We start from the raw sequence: 14709 nt of genomic DNA, 5'->3' as shown, positions 1-14709 counted from the left end.
CCTTCCACATCTGAGTCAGACGGCCACTGCGAGCTGGGCACCTCTGGGGTCACCAGTCCCCCGGGCGGTGGAAGGCACACACGGGGCTGCCCCTCACTCGTCTCCGGACCACCTGCCTGCTCCCTCCCAGATGGACCGGTTCTGAGTCTCGTGGTCGAGGCCATGAGCACTCTCGTGGGGGGGACACGCTGCCCCAAGGACATAAGGTGGGGGACGGGCTGGGACCGCGTGGCAGAGCACGTGATTGCACGCGAGGCCCTGGGTTCGATCCCCGGAATTGCAAAGCAAGTAGCAGGGCTGGGGCGGGGGCGGGGGGTACTCTCTGCTCTAGGGGGGAAAAGTGCAAATAAATAAAACCCCAGCAGTGGGCCAGGACACCCCCCCCCCCACAGTCTGACCTTTCAGGGCATGTTAGGGCTGGCCCCGGGGGGAGGCCACAGGCGGGGACCCCAGCTCCCATGGACAGAGACGGGGACAGCAGCCATCAGAGATGCGGTCAGATCCCAGGACCCTTTGACTCCACCTCCCGGTGCCAGAGCTCGGTCCCAACTGGGAGGACTCCCCCTGCAGTGCTCACTCCCTTTAATCCTCGGCTTTGTTTCTGGGCCACACCCAGCAGTGTGCAGTGCTGACTCCTGGCTCTGTGTTTAGGGAACTCCGGGTGTGTATGTGTGTGTTGGGGGGTGAACCTGTGTCAGCCGTGTGCCAGGCCAGCGTCCATCCATCCATCCCTGCTGTGGTCTCTCTGGCCCCCTCTGTTTCTGCCACTGTTGCTGTGGGAGTGTGGTGTCCGGCACACTCCTGGCCGTGCTCAGGGAAGCATATGGGGCCCAGGACTGCAGTGAAGTCAGCCACACGCTGGCCAGAGCCGCCCAGTGCCATCTCTCTCCCCCCGAAGTCTTGCTCTCTGCAGGCCGCCAAGGCTCCCTCTGCCAACGGGGCGAGTTTGATCTCTCCTGACAGGAAGAGTCTCTGGCCAGAGACTGGCAGGCACGTGGCAGCCCCCCAGGAAGGCCTGCGATGGCGGAGCAGGAGACGCAGCCACACACACGGCCCCACATCTACTCAGGTTCCTACAAACCAGCTTTCCTTTCCTATGGGGACCCACATCATTCTGTGGGGACCATTTATTACTTTGTGGTTGAAAAAAAATGACAGTGCAAAATGGGGTTGGGAGGGAGGTAGTGCCTATTCCAGCAATAATCCCACCAGGGAGAAACTAGCTGCACTTCCCCCCCAGGAAGGCCTGACAGAAGCCGGCTCAGCTTACACACACAGGGCCTCAGAACTGGCAACTGGCCGGGAGTGGCCTCTGGGAGGCCTGGCAGAAGGTCAGAGGGGAGACGCATCCCCGAGGAAGAGGCCTAGGGAGGCCTTTGAAACCTCAGACCCCTCACTCCCTGCCAGACGCTCTGGGGGGCCGAGTGGCAGGGCAAGGTCGTGGCTACCACTGTCATCTAACCTGCTGTCCCCAGCGCTGGTGGATGGCGGGGGGGGGGGGGGAGGGAGTTGGGGGGGAGGCGCCGGGCCCAGGATGAGGCTGGAGCAGCACCCGCTCTGCCCGGGCCATCAGGGCACCCGCTTGAGGACAAGGGGGTACTCAAATCCATCATGTCCATCCTGGAAACTGCCTGCTTCCCTGTCCTCCCCACTGTCCCACTCTGCCACATGACCTTCCAGAAGCTTCTGGACGGGCCACATGAGGGGTACCAGCACAGTCTGCTCCTGCCTGCCCCAGGCTTCCTCTGCCCAGCTGAGACCCTCCCTGAGCCCCCTAGGGGCAGCCCTGCCCGGGCAGTGCCCGCTGGTCCCCTCTGTCATAAGTGCAACCTGCGAGGCCCGTCCCAGAGGGCACAGGTGAGAGGGACGCCCTGGCCCATGCCGGCCGCCACCCTCAAACTCACCCTCCAGGACTTGGCAAGCACTTTTGGGGCAGCCCCATCAACCAGACCGGCCCCTAATCCCGCCACTGCCCCACCCGGTGCTCTCAGGTCTGTGCTCAGCTCTCTGAGGCTTATTACGGATGGACGATACTGTCCACACCCTTGCTCTGTCTCTGTCCACACCCAGGAGTGACAGTGCCTGTCCGTCTGTCCCTGTGCCTCCGCGTGGCACCCTCCCATCCATCTAGGCTGCCCTGAGCCTGCCGGTGCATGTCTGGGGGTGGTGGCCCATGGGAGCTGGTGACCAGGACAGTGGGCGTCACACGTGCCATTGTTTCTGAGGACCCGGGGAAGGGCGGAGGAGATGGGACCATGGGAAGGACACTGGACTGCACGCAGCAGACCCTGGCTCAGTCCCGGTGCCACAGACAGTCCCCAACCCCTAGGCAGTCACCCAGGATGGTCTCCAACCTCCAGGGCATCCCCCAACCCCCAGGGCATCCCCAACCCCCAGGACGGTCCCCAACCCCCTCTACGGGAGACCCCTGAGCCCGCAGGGCCTGACAGAGCAGAGGAGTCTCACGTCCCACACTCAGGAGCGCAGAGTAGCGGGTGAAGCATCGGGTCACTGAGTGATTCAGGGCGACAGGCGGGGTGGGGGGTCTCGTTTCTGGCACAAGCAATAAAGTGCCCAGCCCCCACCCACCTGCAGACCCAGCGCCCTTGCTGGCCCTGGGTTCGTGTTCAGAGACCCACATTCCAACTGGGGCTGCTGGGGTACACCGCGGGAATGAAAGTCCAGAGAGTGGACAGGCCCGTGCCCAGTCAGCCCACTCCTGCAGGTGGACCAGACCCTGGTGAGCTGTCCCCGGGGTCTCATCCACACTATCCCCATGGGCAGAGAAGAGTCAACGAGAAACTCAGGCCATGCGGGGCCCCACCTGTCTGCTCTCGAAGGCAAGAAACGCTCCTGCAAGTAATAGGAAGGGCCGGGGACACAGACTCGGCACCAGGAGCCGGGCCTGACCGCAGCACTGCGGGGTCCAGCACTGCCCGAGTGATCCCTGAGCACCGCAGGGCCCAGCACTGCCCAGAGTTGCCGGGAGCCAAAAGGTCAGTACAGCCTGACATGCAATTAGGAACTAATTTCTTGGAAAAATGTTAAAAGTCAATCACACCCTGATTGACTGAGAATCTGTATGCTTTGTTAATTCCCCATTTTGCCCACTTCCTCATATAATCAACTATAAAAAGCTAGCTTGGCAGAAATAAATTTGGAGCTTGATCAGAGTCTTGTCTTGCTCCCATTCTTCTGTCTCTCTCTTTTTCCCACTCGCGCACCCTCTCCCGGTTATCCACGTTGACTAGTCCTGCGGGTCAGGGCACGGAGTGATCCCTGAGCACTGCTGGTTCCCAGCACTGCCGGGAAGAATCCCAGAGCACTGCGGGGTGTGGCTCCCAATCCAAAAAACAGGGAGGAAAGAAAGAAAGAAAGAAAGAAAGAAAGAAAGAAAGAAAGAAAGAAAGAAAGACGGACGGAAGGATTCTGGAAACTGGAGGGGCAAAAAACCCCAACCACTTACGTAACATTAGTAACGCACATTTTCGTGACTTGGCTAAATATTTACTAAAGTGGAACATTTATAAACACAGGCTGGACTATGACAGCAGATTAATCTCCGGGACTGCTCAGTCTTGTGAGAAGAAATCCCCTAACCCCAGACAAGGCCACAAATAACCAAGAGCAACCTTTTTCCTCTTTTTCATTTTGTTTTTGGGGCCACACCCGGTGGTGCTCAGGTCTTACTCCTGGCTCTGGGCTCAGGGACCACCGTGGAAGGGCTCGTGGGACTGTATGGGGGCGCTGGGATTGATCTGGGGACAGTTCAGAGCAAGTCACTTACCCCTAAGCTCTCTCCAGCTCCAAAAAGAAATCGGAAACAAAGCAACATATATGAAGAAGGAGAAATCCCTTCTGAAATAATCAATCAAAAACAAGGTCTGTTGGGGGCTGGAGCAATAGCACAGCAGGTAGGGCGTTTGCCTTGCATGCGGCCAACGTGGCCGACACGGGTTCGATTCCCAGCATCCCATATGGTTCCCGCACACCGCCAGGAGTAATTCCTGAGTGCATGAGCCAGGAGTAAGCCCTGAGCATCACTGGGTGTGACCCAGAAAGCAAAAGCAAAAAAAAAAAAAAAAAAACAAGGTCTGTTGGGGCCGGAGTGATAGCGCAGCAGGTAGGGTGTTTGCCTTGCATATGGCCAACCTGGGTTTGATTCCCAGCATCCTATATGGTCCCCCGAGCACCACCAGGAGTAATTCCTGAGTGTAGAGCCAGGAGGAATCCCTGAGCATCGTTGGGTGTGGCCCCCCCCCAAAAAAAGAAAAAACAAAACAAAAAAAAGGTCTTTTTTTAATGATAAAATAGATAAAATAGATCACAATGAAACACCACATATCATCTCGACCTCAAGCAAAACTAGAGAAAACTAGAGAAAAAGTTGCTTTACAAAAGTAAAAAGACTCAGAAGTAAAGACAAAAGACGAACGGTAAAAGTGCTTCGTTTAACAAGTTACAATGGTCAAGAAAGCAAAAGGGAGAAGCAAATGGAAGAAGAGAGACAAATTTCAAACCTCGAGATAACTCGGTTCAGCATCAGTCCAAAGCTGACCTCTCAGAGGCTGTAAGAGGGTGGAACTCTTGCCAACAACCAACGGTGAGCTCCGAGGTCGCTTCCACGGACACACCCAGCGCCATCAGACCAAAGGAGGCGCGTCACACCAAGGGAGGAGATGGGGTCTCCCCGAGTGACCGTGACCACACAGGAGAAGCCGGGACTAGAATGTTCCTTCCTGAGTAACTCAACACGGTGTCATTCTAGTAAAGGCACCGCCATGGCGACAGAGCTCAGGGTGGGCAGGGTGGGGCAGGGAGGGTCACAATCCCATGTGTCGATGTTGCCAGCCCGGCCGAGTCCTGCCTCCCTCCAGCCCTGCGCCACAGCACGGTGACAAGAGCACTCGTAAGGGAATGTTCCACTCTGGGGGCGCTGGGGGGCGTCGAGCAGAGACAGGACCTGGGGACACTGGGCCTGCTGCTCATTTTCAGTCTACAATTGCTCCTTTTAAACACTTTTTATTGGTGTGTGTGTGGCGGGGGTGGGCCACACTCAGGGGTGCTCAGGGGTTTCTCCTGGCCCTGCACTCAGGGATTGGGGATCCATCAGGAATCAAACCCAGGTTGGCTGTGTGCAAGGAAAACTCCCTACCCACTGCACTACCTCTCCAGTCCAAACTGTCCTTCCACCCGCCCCCCTCCCACACAACGGCTCCATTTTTGGACCAGAGAGGTAGCTCGGTGGACCAAGGTACACATGCAGAGAAGGCCTGGACTCAGCCCCTGCTTCTTTCTGCAGGGCAAAAACCAAGACCAAGCTGGGAGTGACCCCCACCTTTATTTATACCAGGTGAAATAAAATAAAATTAAAATAAACAGAACCACCTCTTCTTAAACATCCATTGAAGTTTGGGGGTGGGGGTGGGAATCATGAATGGTTTTATACTTGTTTTACCAAACAATCAAGGATAACCAAAATCTTAAATAAAATACATGCAAATTACTTCCAGCAATGTATGGAAACTTCAAAACAAACAAGATTTATGGGGCTGGAGGATCGGACAGTGGGGATGGTGTTTGCCTTGCATGTGGCTGACCTGGGTTCAATCCCCAGCATCCCCGAGGGTCCCCTGAGCATGGCTGGGAGGGATTCCTGAGCATCGAGCTATCAGTAGGTCCTGAGCACTGCTGGGGGTGTGCCCTAAGCAACAAACAAACAAACAAAAATCCAAGGCTTATTCCCAGAATGATATGATGTAAGTTCAGAAAAATCCTTAGTGTTGGAACCTACTGAGCACGTTCAAAAGCTTTTAAGGACCATCGGGGAGGTGGCACAGGTAGGGCACTCACCTGACAGGGGCCTCGGCTCTGTCCCCGGCACAGGGGAGATGGAAACACTGCAGACAGGGCAGAGGCCGGGTGCCACGGGAGGGTTTAGCCCCCCCCACCTCTACGCCCACGCTTGTCCGCCCAGTGCCAGGTGATCCCTGACGGTGATCCCTGACGGAGGAAGCCCCAGGCAGTGCTGGGCGTTGGCGCTGCCCCAAAACAAGAACAGGAAAAATAACGTAAACACAATTACTCAGGTCTAGAAAACTCATATAATAACTTCAGAGCTCATTCATGGTTAAAATAAACTCTAGACAAGAAGGATGGAAATGCTCATGAACTCGTGCCAGATGGGCACAGCACTTCACGTACATTTTATTATTTTTTTATTTTTGGGTCACACCCAGTGATGCACAGGGATTACTCCTGGCTCTGCACTCAGGAATTATCCCTGGCGGTGCTCAGGGGACCATATGAGATGATGGGAATCGAACCCGGGTCGGCCGCATGCAAGGCACATGCCCTACCCGCTGTGCTATTGCTCCAGCCCCCCAACACATACATATTAGATAGAACCTCACAGCTTGAAAAAAAGGGGGGGCTGGAGAGATAGTACAGTGGGGAGGGCGTTTGCCTTGCACGCGGCCAACCCGGGTTCGATTCCCAGCATCCCATACGGTCCCCTGAGCACCACCAGGATTAATTCCTGAGTGCAGAGCCAGGAGGAATCCCTGAACATCGCTGGGTGTGACCCCAAAAGCCTACTGGGTCCAGAGAGATAGTACAAAGGGAAGGGTGTTCGCCTTGCACACAGCAGCCTCGTGCTGGTACCACATAGGGGCCCCAAGCACCCACCAGAAGTGGCCCCTGAGTGCAGAGCCAGGGGAAACCCCGAGAATCACTAGATATGGCCCAGAAACAAACAAAGATGAAGAAAACATTTCTGGAAACTGCCTTCTGTTGAACCCAAGGGTTTCGTCAGCTCGACCAGAGGTTACGAGGAGCCGCGGCAGGGTGGGGAGGGAGCCATGGGCCGTAGTCGGGGGCCACCGAGGGGGTGTTTGTTTTTCCGTTGCTACTAACAAGCGCCACCACACGCTGCCTCTCCAACCTGGCTCGCCGCACAGCAGGAGCTCAGGGCAGGGCAGGGCCACCAGCACGGGGGCCTCTTCTCTCCCTGGCCGGGGCAGTAATCAACTCCTGGGGCCACATCAGTCCACGCCGTCATCCGTGGGCAGCTCCTGTATCAGAATGCCCGCACTGTGCTCCCGTGGGCCGACAGTCTTGATGAAACGAATCTCAGAGTGGCTCTTGGAACACCTGTGGCATCCCGAATATCCGAATCAGAGGGCGGGTGCGAAACGCCCCCAACTAACTAAGCAACTATCTCCTGCTACTAACTAAGCAACTATCTCCTGCTCCAACAGGCTCTGCCCACGCGCAGGGATGTGTCCGCAGTCGGGCGCAAATCCAGCGGCCCTTCTGAGAATTTTGCCCCCCACAATGGACAAAGCCCAAGAGATTTTTATTTTTCAAAAGAAAACACGATCACCAATATGATGTTCCAGCAGGTTGTAAGCACAAGATCGACTGAGAAAAAGCACAAGGAGCAAAACCAGAAGCAACTCTGGGAGAGTATCAGGAAAAAAGAAGTTTCTGACCTGATAAAGCCTCGGGCAGGGTGTCGCCTCGGGGTGAAACCTTGGGTTTGATTCTGGCACCAAGGGAAATAAGGGGGGGGTCCCGATACCTCAGAGAAGGGAAAAGACCCAAACTGCTGAAGAGCCCACTAAGCCGGGGCCAGCCACGTCTCTCCCCTCCCGGAACTGTGTCCTGCTGAGTGTGACCTGCCAGTGCTGCTCAGCCGGGTGCAGTGACAAGGGACGGAGGGATCAAACGGGGCAAACCTGAGGTTCCGGTCACAGATCTGAGCAAGCCAAGGAAGGAAGCGTGCGTGTGTGTGTGTGTGTGTGTGTGTGTGTGTGTTCGTGTGCGGGGGGGGTGACGTGGCAAACCGCAGGTAACACAAAAGCACTGGTCGAGACTCCTGGGCACAATTGGAGTTAATTTCTTTGTTGTTGCTGTTGGATTTGAGCCACAGCCAGGGGCACTCAGGGATCATCCTGGCAGGGCACAGGGGACCATATGGGGTACCAGGGACGGAACCAGGGTTGGCCATGTGCACGGCAAGCACCCTGACCTCTGTACCATCATTTAGGCTTCAGGGAGTTAATTTTTAAAAATATGCTTGCTAAGAAGATGGGGTGGGGGCGAGGGACTATGGACACTGGTGGACGGACACTGACCAGGGATGTGAGGGAGTGGAGGGACCATGGACGCTGGTGGACGGGCACTGACCGGGGCCGAGATGGGCTGGAACTCTATAAGCCTGAAGCTCTCCACTCACGGGGCTAGCCCAGCACACAGCCTGAATGACAACAGTGTAAAATACAAGTACTGAAGCAGGTACACGGGAGGGGACAGCGCCTGGCCCCTCACCACATCCAGCTTCCAGCCCTGCCTCAGCCTGGGGGTAGAAGGGGTGAGACCTGCACCCCTGGTCTCGGTTGGGGAAGGCGCGGGGGCCCAGGAAGGCCCCTTCTCTGCCCGTGTGCCCCCTCGCTCCCCTCAGTGGGGGAGATGGACGTGCTCCTCCAGGCGGAGGGGGGAGCCCCCAATGCTCCCTGCGGGGACCCCCTGCAGCCGGGGCATCCACGCGGGGAGGGCATGGAAGCTCAGCCCCGCAGCTGCCCAAACCTGAAATTCAAGCTTCGGCAACTTCATGCAGCTGCTGATGGCCCCAGGTCTGGTGCAGATCCAGAATATTCCACTGGGAAGTTCCAGTGGGTGGGCGTCTTCCCTTGTGAGACGTCCAGGCTCCCAGTTCCCGCTGCACCCTCTGCCCACACTCCAGAGTGCAGGGACCCCGCCAGGCCGATGCTGTGTCCAGCGCCCGCGCCCTCCATTCTGACCTTCAGGTTCAGCAGCTGAGGCGTGGGTGCCCCAGTGGCGGCGCCCGCTGGGGTGGCCTCATCTTCCCTGGAGTAGCGACACGCTTCCCCAGAGGGGTTGGGATGGAGGGTACGGGAGGGCCAGGCTGGGGCTCCAGAAGGCGCCCGGGCATGACACTTGGGAGGTCCTGGGTTTGGTCCCAGGAAAGATAAGATTTTGGAAAGATAAGATTTCGGCCCAGATAAGATTCTCTCGGTCACACCCCAAGACAGGGCGGATAATCAGCTTCCAGTAGCCCAGGAAGGAATGTCCTGCTTCCCCACTGCGGGGGAGGGAGGGAGGGAGGAGTGGAAGAGGGGCAGCAGGAGGGGAAAGGAAGAGGGGGAGAAGGGGAAGGGAGGGAAGTCAAGTCCAGGGAAGCCTGTTTTCTTGGGGGGGGGGGAGTCTCTGGCTTCTTTCTGCCTTTCCTCTGTGCTCCCCACCCCCACCTAGCCAGTTTTCTTGCACAGTGCAGTTAGGTCAGGGCTAAGACCCTCCATACACATCCCAAATGCCCAATGAGCAGAGTGTGAGGGTCAGGGGGAGGGGCAGTGGGGTCTCTCCTGTGATGTGACTCCTGAGCCCCCAGGATGCAGGTGCTGATGGGGCATGACCATGGGTTCTGTCCACGCACAGCCCAGCTCGGCCTCCGGGGCCCTGCCCCGTGCCCCGCAAGGCTGTTTCCACTCAGCCATCCAGGGGGGAGGCAGCCGCTGCTCAGAACTGCCAGGCTGGCCTGACACCCCGGGGGGCAGGAAGGGGCAGGAAGGGGCAGGAAGGGGCAGTGTGGGTCTGCAGGAGGGCACCTGGCCAAGCGCCTGCTAATAGGACGTCTGTCTATCAGTCTGTCTGTCTGAAGGAGCCGCGCAGACACAGCTCAGGAGAGAGCAGCCCACCTGCTCCTTCCCCGGTGCTGGAGTGAAGGAAGGGCCAGAAGGAAGGGCTCCCAGGAACCTGCCTCAGCAGGGGAGTGGGGAACGGTGGGCCAGGCCACAGCACGAGAAGGAGGACGGCACAGGCGTCCCCATGACTCAGCTGGCGCCTGTGCCTGCTGCCCAGCCCCTCCCCGCCTGCTCCCGGGAACCCTTCCCGCCTCTCCCCCGCAGAGCTCGCCTGGCCAAGGGCAGCCCGTGCTGCCGGCCTTCGCCCACTGCTCCCCTCTGTGCCGGGGACCAGGTTCGATTCCCAGCACCGCAAAGCAGAGAGAACGGAAATAAATGGCCAACGCAGGGGTCTGGACAAAGCGGTCCGGGTGCTCGGCTGTCACACCCGGCCCGCCCTCCACGTGGGCCCCTTCTGGGACGCTCGGAGCGGGGTCGGCCCTCCAGGAGCTCCAGCCCCCCACGCCCCCGGCCCTGCCTCCTGCCGCTTCACATCTACCGTTACCGTACCATGACGTGGGGACATCCGTCAGTGCCCTAGTCCCTCGGAAAAGGCCATCGACCCCCGCGAGGGACAGATCCCAGGGTTAGTCCAGAGCAGCCGCCACGGGACCTCGCGCCGCGCCTGTCCCCGGCACCGATCCGGGGCCGCCACGTGCGTCTCGGCTGGGCGGGGCTGTGGGCGGGGCCGACGGGCTGTGGGCGGGGCTGACGTGCTGTGGGCGGGGCCCCGGGCGGTGATTCGCGGACTGGGCTCGGCGAGGCCCTGAGGGTGTGGGCAGGTCCATGCAAAATAGGAGAGGCTGAGCGGGGGCGGGGCCTCGGGCAGCCTGACAGGCGATGGGTGTGTGTGGGCGGGACCTCAAGAAGGGCAGTGGGGATGGGCGTGGCCGTGTGGGGGGGCATCCAGGAGATGCGCCGGGTGTGAGGACCGAGGACTCGACAGCGCCGGGGTGGGCGTGGCTTCGCGGGAGGGCGTGGCTTGATGTTGGGGGCGGGGCCGGTCCCTTTATCCCGGGCGGCCGGCGGGGCCCCCGCACCGGCCGCGCCAATGCAGCCCCGCAGCCCCAGGCCCGGCCCGCGCGGGGGCCCGCGCCCCTCGGCCGTCCTCCTCCTGCTGCTGCTGCCGCTGCTGTCCGCGGGGGCGCCGGCCGACCCGCAGCTCCCGGCACTGCTGCAGCGGGCAGCGCGCGCGGCTCTGCACTTTCTCAACTTCCGCAGCGGCTCGCCCAGCGGCCTGCGGGTGCTCGACGCGGTTCAGGGGGGCGACGCGCGGGTGAGCGTGGGTGGGCAGGGGTCGGCGCGGTGCAGGGGCCGGGCGCGGGCGAGTGCGGGCCGGGCAGGGGCCGGGCGGGGTGCAGGGGGTGCGCGCGGGTCAGCGCAGGCAGGTGCCGAGGGGCGGGCGCGGCGAGTGCGAGCCGGGCAGGGGGCGCCGGCCTCGGGCACCCCGCGGGGCTCACCTGGGCGGGCGAGTCGGGCGCCCCCGTTTCAAGCCCCAGGAGCGTTTTTCCCTCCGAGATCCATCATTTAAAACGAGCGCGCTGCTCGGCGTTTTCTCGCCTGGGGTCCCTCCTTGGGAAGTGAAACTCGCGGCATCTGTCGCAGAAGAAACCGAGTCCCGGACCCGCACATTGGGGGAACCCCTCGCTCCCCCGAGAGCCCGCTTCTTCCGTAGGGCCGTCCGCAGTCTCGGAGGGAGGGACGCTGGCTCCCCGGAGGGGTGTCGGGCCGGCGGGCAGGGGTGCGGGAGGGGCGCCTGGCCGCGGGCAGAGGCGCGCTGGGCACCGGGCAGGGGCTCTGGGTCCCGGGCAGGGGCGCGGGAGCAGGTGGTGCGGAGCGGGCGCTGCCCTGGTCTGCCTACTGCCTTCGGGAAGGGCGTCGAGTCCAGCGGGGGAGCTGGGTCCCTGCCGCCTTCACCCCACCCGGGGCCCGTCTCTGGGCGCTGGAGTCTGGGCCGGGGATGGGGTCTCCGCGGCGCTCCGGGGAGAGCGAAGTAGGGCCAGAGCTGGTCTGCGGAGCTGGCTGGGGGTCTCCGCCCGGCCCCTCTGCCACCACACTCACAGACTCCGGCTCGAGGTCACGGGGTGAACACAGGTGCCCCCGGGGCGCGTGTCCCGCAGCAGTGGGCACTGGCAAGGGCCGGTTGGGTCTCCCAGACTCGGTCCTGCGCTCTCCGCAATCAGGGGGTCCGGGGGGAGCCCGGCTTCGACGGCGTCGAGGGGCCTGGCCAGGTGGGGCCAAGTCAGGGCTTTGCAGAGTGCGGCTCCCGGTGGGCTGGAGAGGAGCTCGGTCATCAGTGACCCCAGGGAGCGGCGCAGGCCAGGCCGGTCCTCAGAGCCACGCTGCCCTCTGGCGGCCGAGGGGCGCTCGGGGAGGGCGGGCTGGGAGGTGGCACGGGCAGCCCGGCGCAGGGACCTCAGCTCGCCCACACTTCTGCCCGCAGGCCCGCCCGCTGCGGAGGTGCACCGGCCACCCTTCGGTTCCAAGCCGGGGAGGGGACTTTTTTTTTTTGAGTCATACCCGGCGCTGTTCAGTAACTCCTGGCGCTGCTCAGGGTACCATATGGGATGCTGGGAATCGAACCTGGGTTGGTTGCATGCAAGGCAAACGCCTTCCCCGCTGTGCTATCACTCCAGCCCCAAGGTTGGGGGGGAAACTTTTGAGGCAGAGAAGGACGGGGCCTCAGGTGTGTGTGGAGGGGAGGGGGCAGCAGCACCTCTCCCAGGCCTCACCACAGGGCCAGGAGCCACCTGTCCCAGGGGCACCGCCTGGGAGCTCACCCTGGAGGCCCCCGCCCCCAGGATCTGGAGGGAGGGCGTTCCCCTGCCCCACCCCACCCGGGTGCGTCCCTGAGAAATCACTGTCCAGGGGTGAGGTGGGGCTGCCCCTGTCAAGTGTCCCCACTGACGATTGTCCTGCAGGTCAGCGATGAGGACACCTTGGTGGACGTGACCTTCGCTGCGGAGCGCTTCCGTCTGGAGGTGAGTGCGGGACCCCGCAAGTGGGCCTGGCGGTGGGGGGGAGGGGTCCCCGGGATGCTCCATGGTGACTCGCCACGTTTCCTGCAGGGGCCGCCGAAGACCGGGAGGTGCCGGGCCCTGGTGCGGTTCGCGCCCCGCAGGCCACGGGTGGCCGTGAACGTGACGTGCGCGCGGCTCCTGGCGCAGGAACGGCGGGAGCACGAGGACCTGAGGCTGTTCACGTTCCTGCGGGATCTGCCCACGCCGCCGCTGGCCAATACCACCATCCCCGGTATGGGCCGGCGTCCCGGTATACCGGGCTGCCCACAGGGGGAGACCAGCGACCTTCCTGGCACTGCCGATGCCCAGAGGCTGAGTTGCCCTGGGCATCAGGCCAGCCCCAGGACGGTCTCAGCCAGTGGGGCGCCGAGTGAACCCCAGTGCTGGGCAGACCTGCCCCAGGGTCAGCAGGGGCTGAGGACGAATCTTCACCCCCGCCACCACCCACCCCTGCCCTGCTCATCCCCCCGCAGAGTCCCCCCTAGGCCTACCCCCAGTGGGCAGACTGCAGGTGCTGGTCACGGAGCACCCTTCGTCCCTTCCAGACTGGCACAGTGGGTTCGCTGGCCATTGTCCCCCTTGGTCCCCAGACCCAGGCCTGCCCAGACACCTGGTGGCCGCAGGAGGGAGCCCCGGGTTCCCCGTCAGACACGAGGCCAGACGCTGGGGTTGGGGGGACGGGGAGGGGCTGGGATGCGTGGTGTGCAGGTGTGATCCCAGCACTCTCCCCCAGACAGCCACGGGTATGTGGACCCCTCGCTGCAGCCGCTGTGGGAGCTAGCGCTCTTGGGCAGCTCCTTTGTCATGTGGAAGAAGACCACGCAGGCGGCGCGCTACAACCTGGCCCAGCTCATCGGGGTGCAGCAATGGGTGAGCCTGGCCCCCTGCTCGGGCGGGGGAGTCTCAGGTCCCTCCTCGCTGCCCCATTCCTGGAGTCGCTTGCGGCTTTCGGTCAGGAGACGGCAGGTCCTGAACAGGCACCAAACGCCCCCATTCAAGGGTGGACAGAGAAAGTTGCGGGCAGAAGGCGGGGGGGACAGGGCATCTGAGAGGGCCGGTGTGGGCAGGCAGGTCCAGGCTCAGCCCCAGGAGCACCTCACTGCAGGGTGTGGGAGCACATTCTCGGCCGCCGGGGCACCACACCGCAGGGCGTGGCCCAGACCCAGGCTCCAGGATCAGAAGCCAAGGCTGGACACTGTTTCTGTCCCCTAGAAAACAAGCAGGGACTCGATCCACTTTGACTACACTGTTCTGCTCCACGAGTTCACGACCCAGGTAAGTGCGGCTGCGCCCACACCGCCCTCCCACCACTTCGCCCTTCCTGAGGCCAAGCGGCGCATGGGGACACCAAGTCTCCCTCCTAGGAGATGTTTCCCTGCCATGTCCGCCTGGCCTGGTCCCCCGGCAGGCCCCCGAAGGTGAAGTACCACTGCTGGGAGCTGCAGATGCCCCAGGAGGTATCCGGGGCTGGAGAGCACGGTGACTTCTGAAGAAGAGGAGGGCCAGGTGCTGGTGGCTGGTTCCCCCCGCCCCACCACGTGCCCCAGAACCAGGCCCCTGATCCCCGGGGAAAGCCGACACCAGAACCAGGGAGAGGCTGAGATACTCTCTCCATGGCCCTGGGTCACTTCACCCCGGGGGCACATGTGCTGACCCGCCGAGACTCAGTGGCTGCCCGGGTGGTGTGGACAGGACGACATGGCCGTCTCGCCCCTGCTCGTGTGCAGCTGGATCAGCTACCCTGGACCCTGGGGCCCCTAGGAAAGCCGGTGTAGTCCCACGAAAGTGAGTCCGGGGGCCTGTGTCCCCGGACAGTACTTTCCAATAAATTTCGTGTTTCTAAATGAGTCAGTGGAGAATTGCTCATGGAGTAAAAATGCGCGGAACCAGAACCGAACTCGTCACATCTGCTGAGTTCAAGCAAAAAACCTGACTGAGCCGAGCACCAGAGCAGGCTGACACACATGCAGCCAGGCCGACGGGGC

General features: G+C 61.6%; 2 protein-coding genes across 2 annotated transcripts in view; one reads left to right on the top strand and one right to left on the bottom strand.

Annotated features, from left to right (window-relative positions):
* MFSD1 (major facilitator superfamily domain containing 1) overlaps positions 1–14709 on the bottom strand; it is an 88273-nt gene that overhangs the window by 17065 nt on the left and 56499 nt on the right. The window lies entirely within an intron of this gene.
* RARRES1 (retinoic acid receptor responder 1) lies at positions 10756–14378 on the top strand. The gene is made up of 6 exons (XM_056113958.1): positions 10756–10980; positions 12626–12685; positions 12773–12956; positions 13458–13594; positions 13937–13999; positions 14089–14378. Exons 1-6 carry the CDS (start codon positions 10756–10758, stop codon positions 14212–14214), a joined length of 795 nt encoding a protein of 264 aa, XP_055969933.1. The 3' UTR covers positions 14215–14378.

The sequence above is a fragment of the Sorex fumeus genome, unplaced genomic scaffold (genome assembly GCF_029834395.1).
Source record: "Sorex fumeus unplaced genomic scaffold, SorFum_2.1 ptg000024l, whole genome shotgun sequence".
Taxonomy (NCBI): Eukaryota; Metazoa; Chordata; class Mammalia; order Eulipotyphla; family Soricidae; genus Sorex; species Sorex fumeus.
This window is presented reverse-complemented; position numbering and strand designations above follow the sequence as displayed.

Bases quoted from the DNA above. Each gene is read 5' to 3' on its own strand.
- RARRES1 (XM_056113958.1), top strand. From the start codon at position 10,756: ATGCAGCCCCGCAGCCCCAGGCCCGGCCCGCGCGGGGGCCCGCGCCCC. The intron at 12,686-12,772 runs GTGAGTGCGGGA...CGTTTCCTGCAG, and splicing joins CGGAGCGCTTCCGTCTGGAG to GGGCCGCCGAAGACCGGGAG. The intron at 12,957-13,457 runs GTATGGGCCGGC...ACTCTCCCCCAG, and splicing joins GGCCAATACCACCATCCCCG to ACAGCCACGGGTATGTGGAC.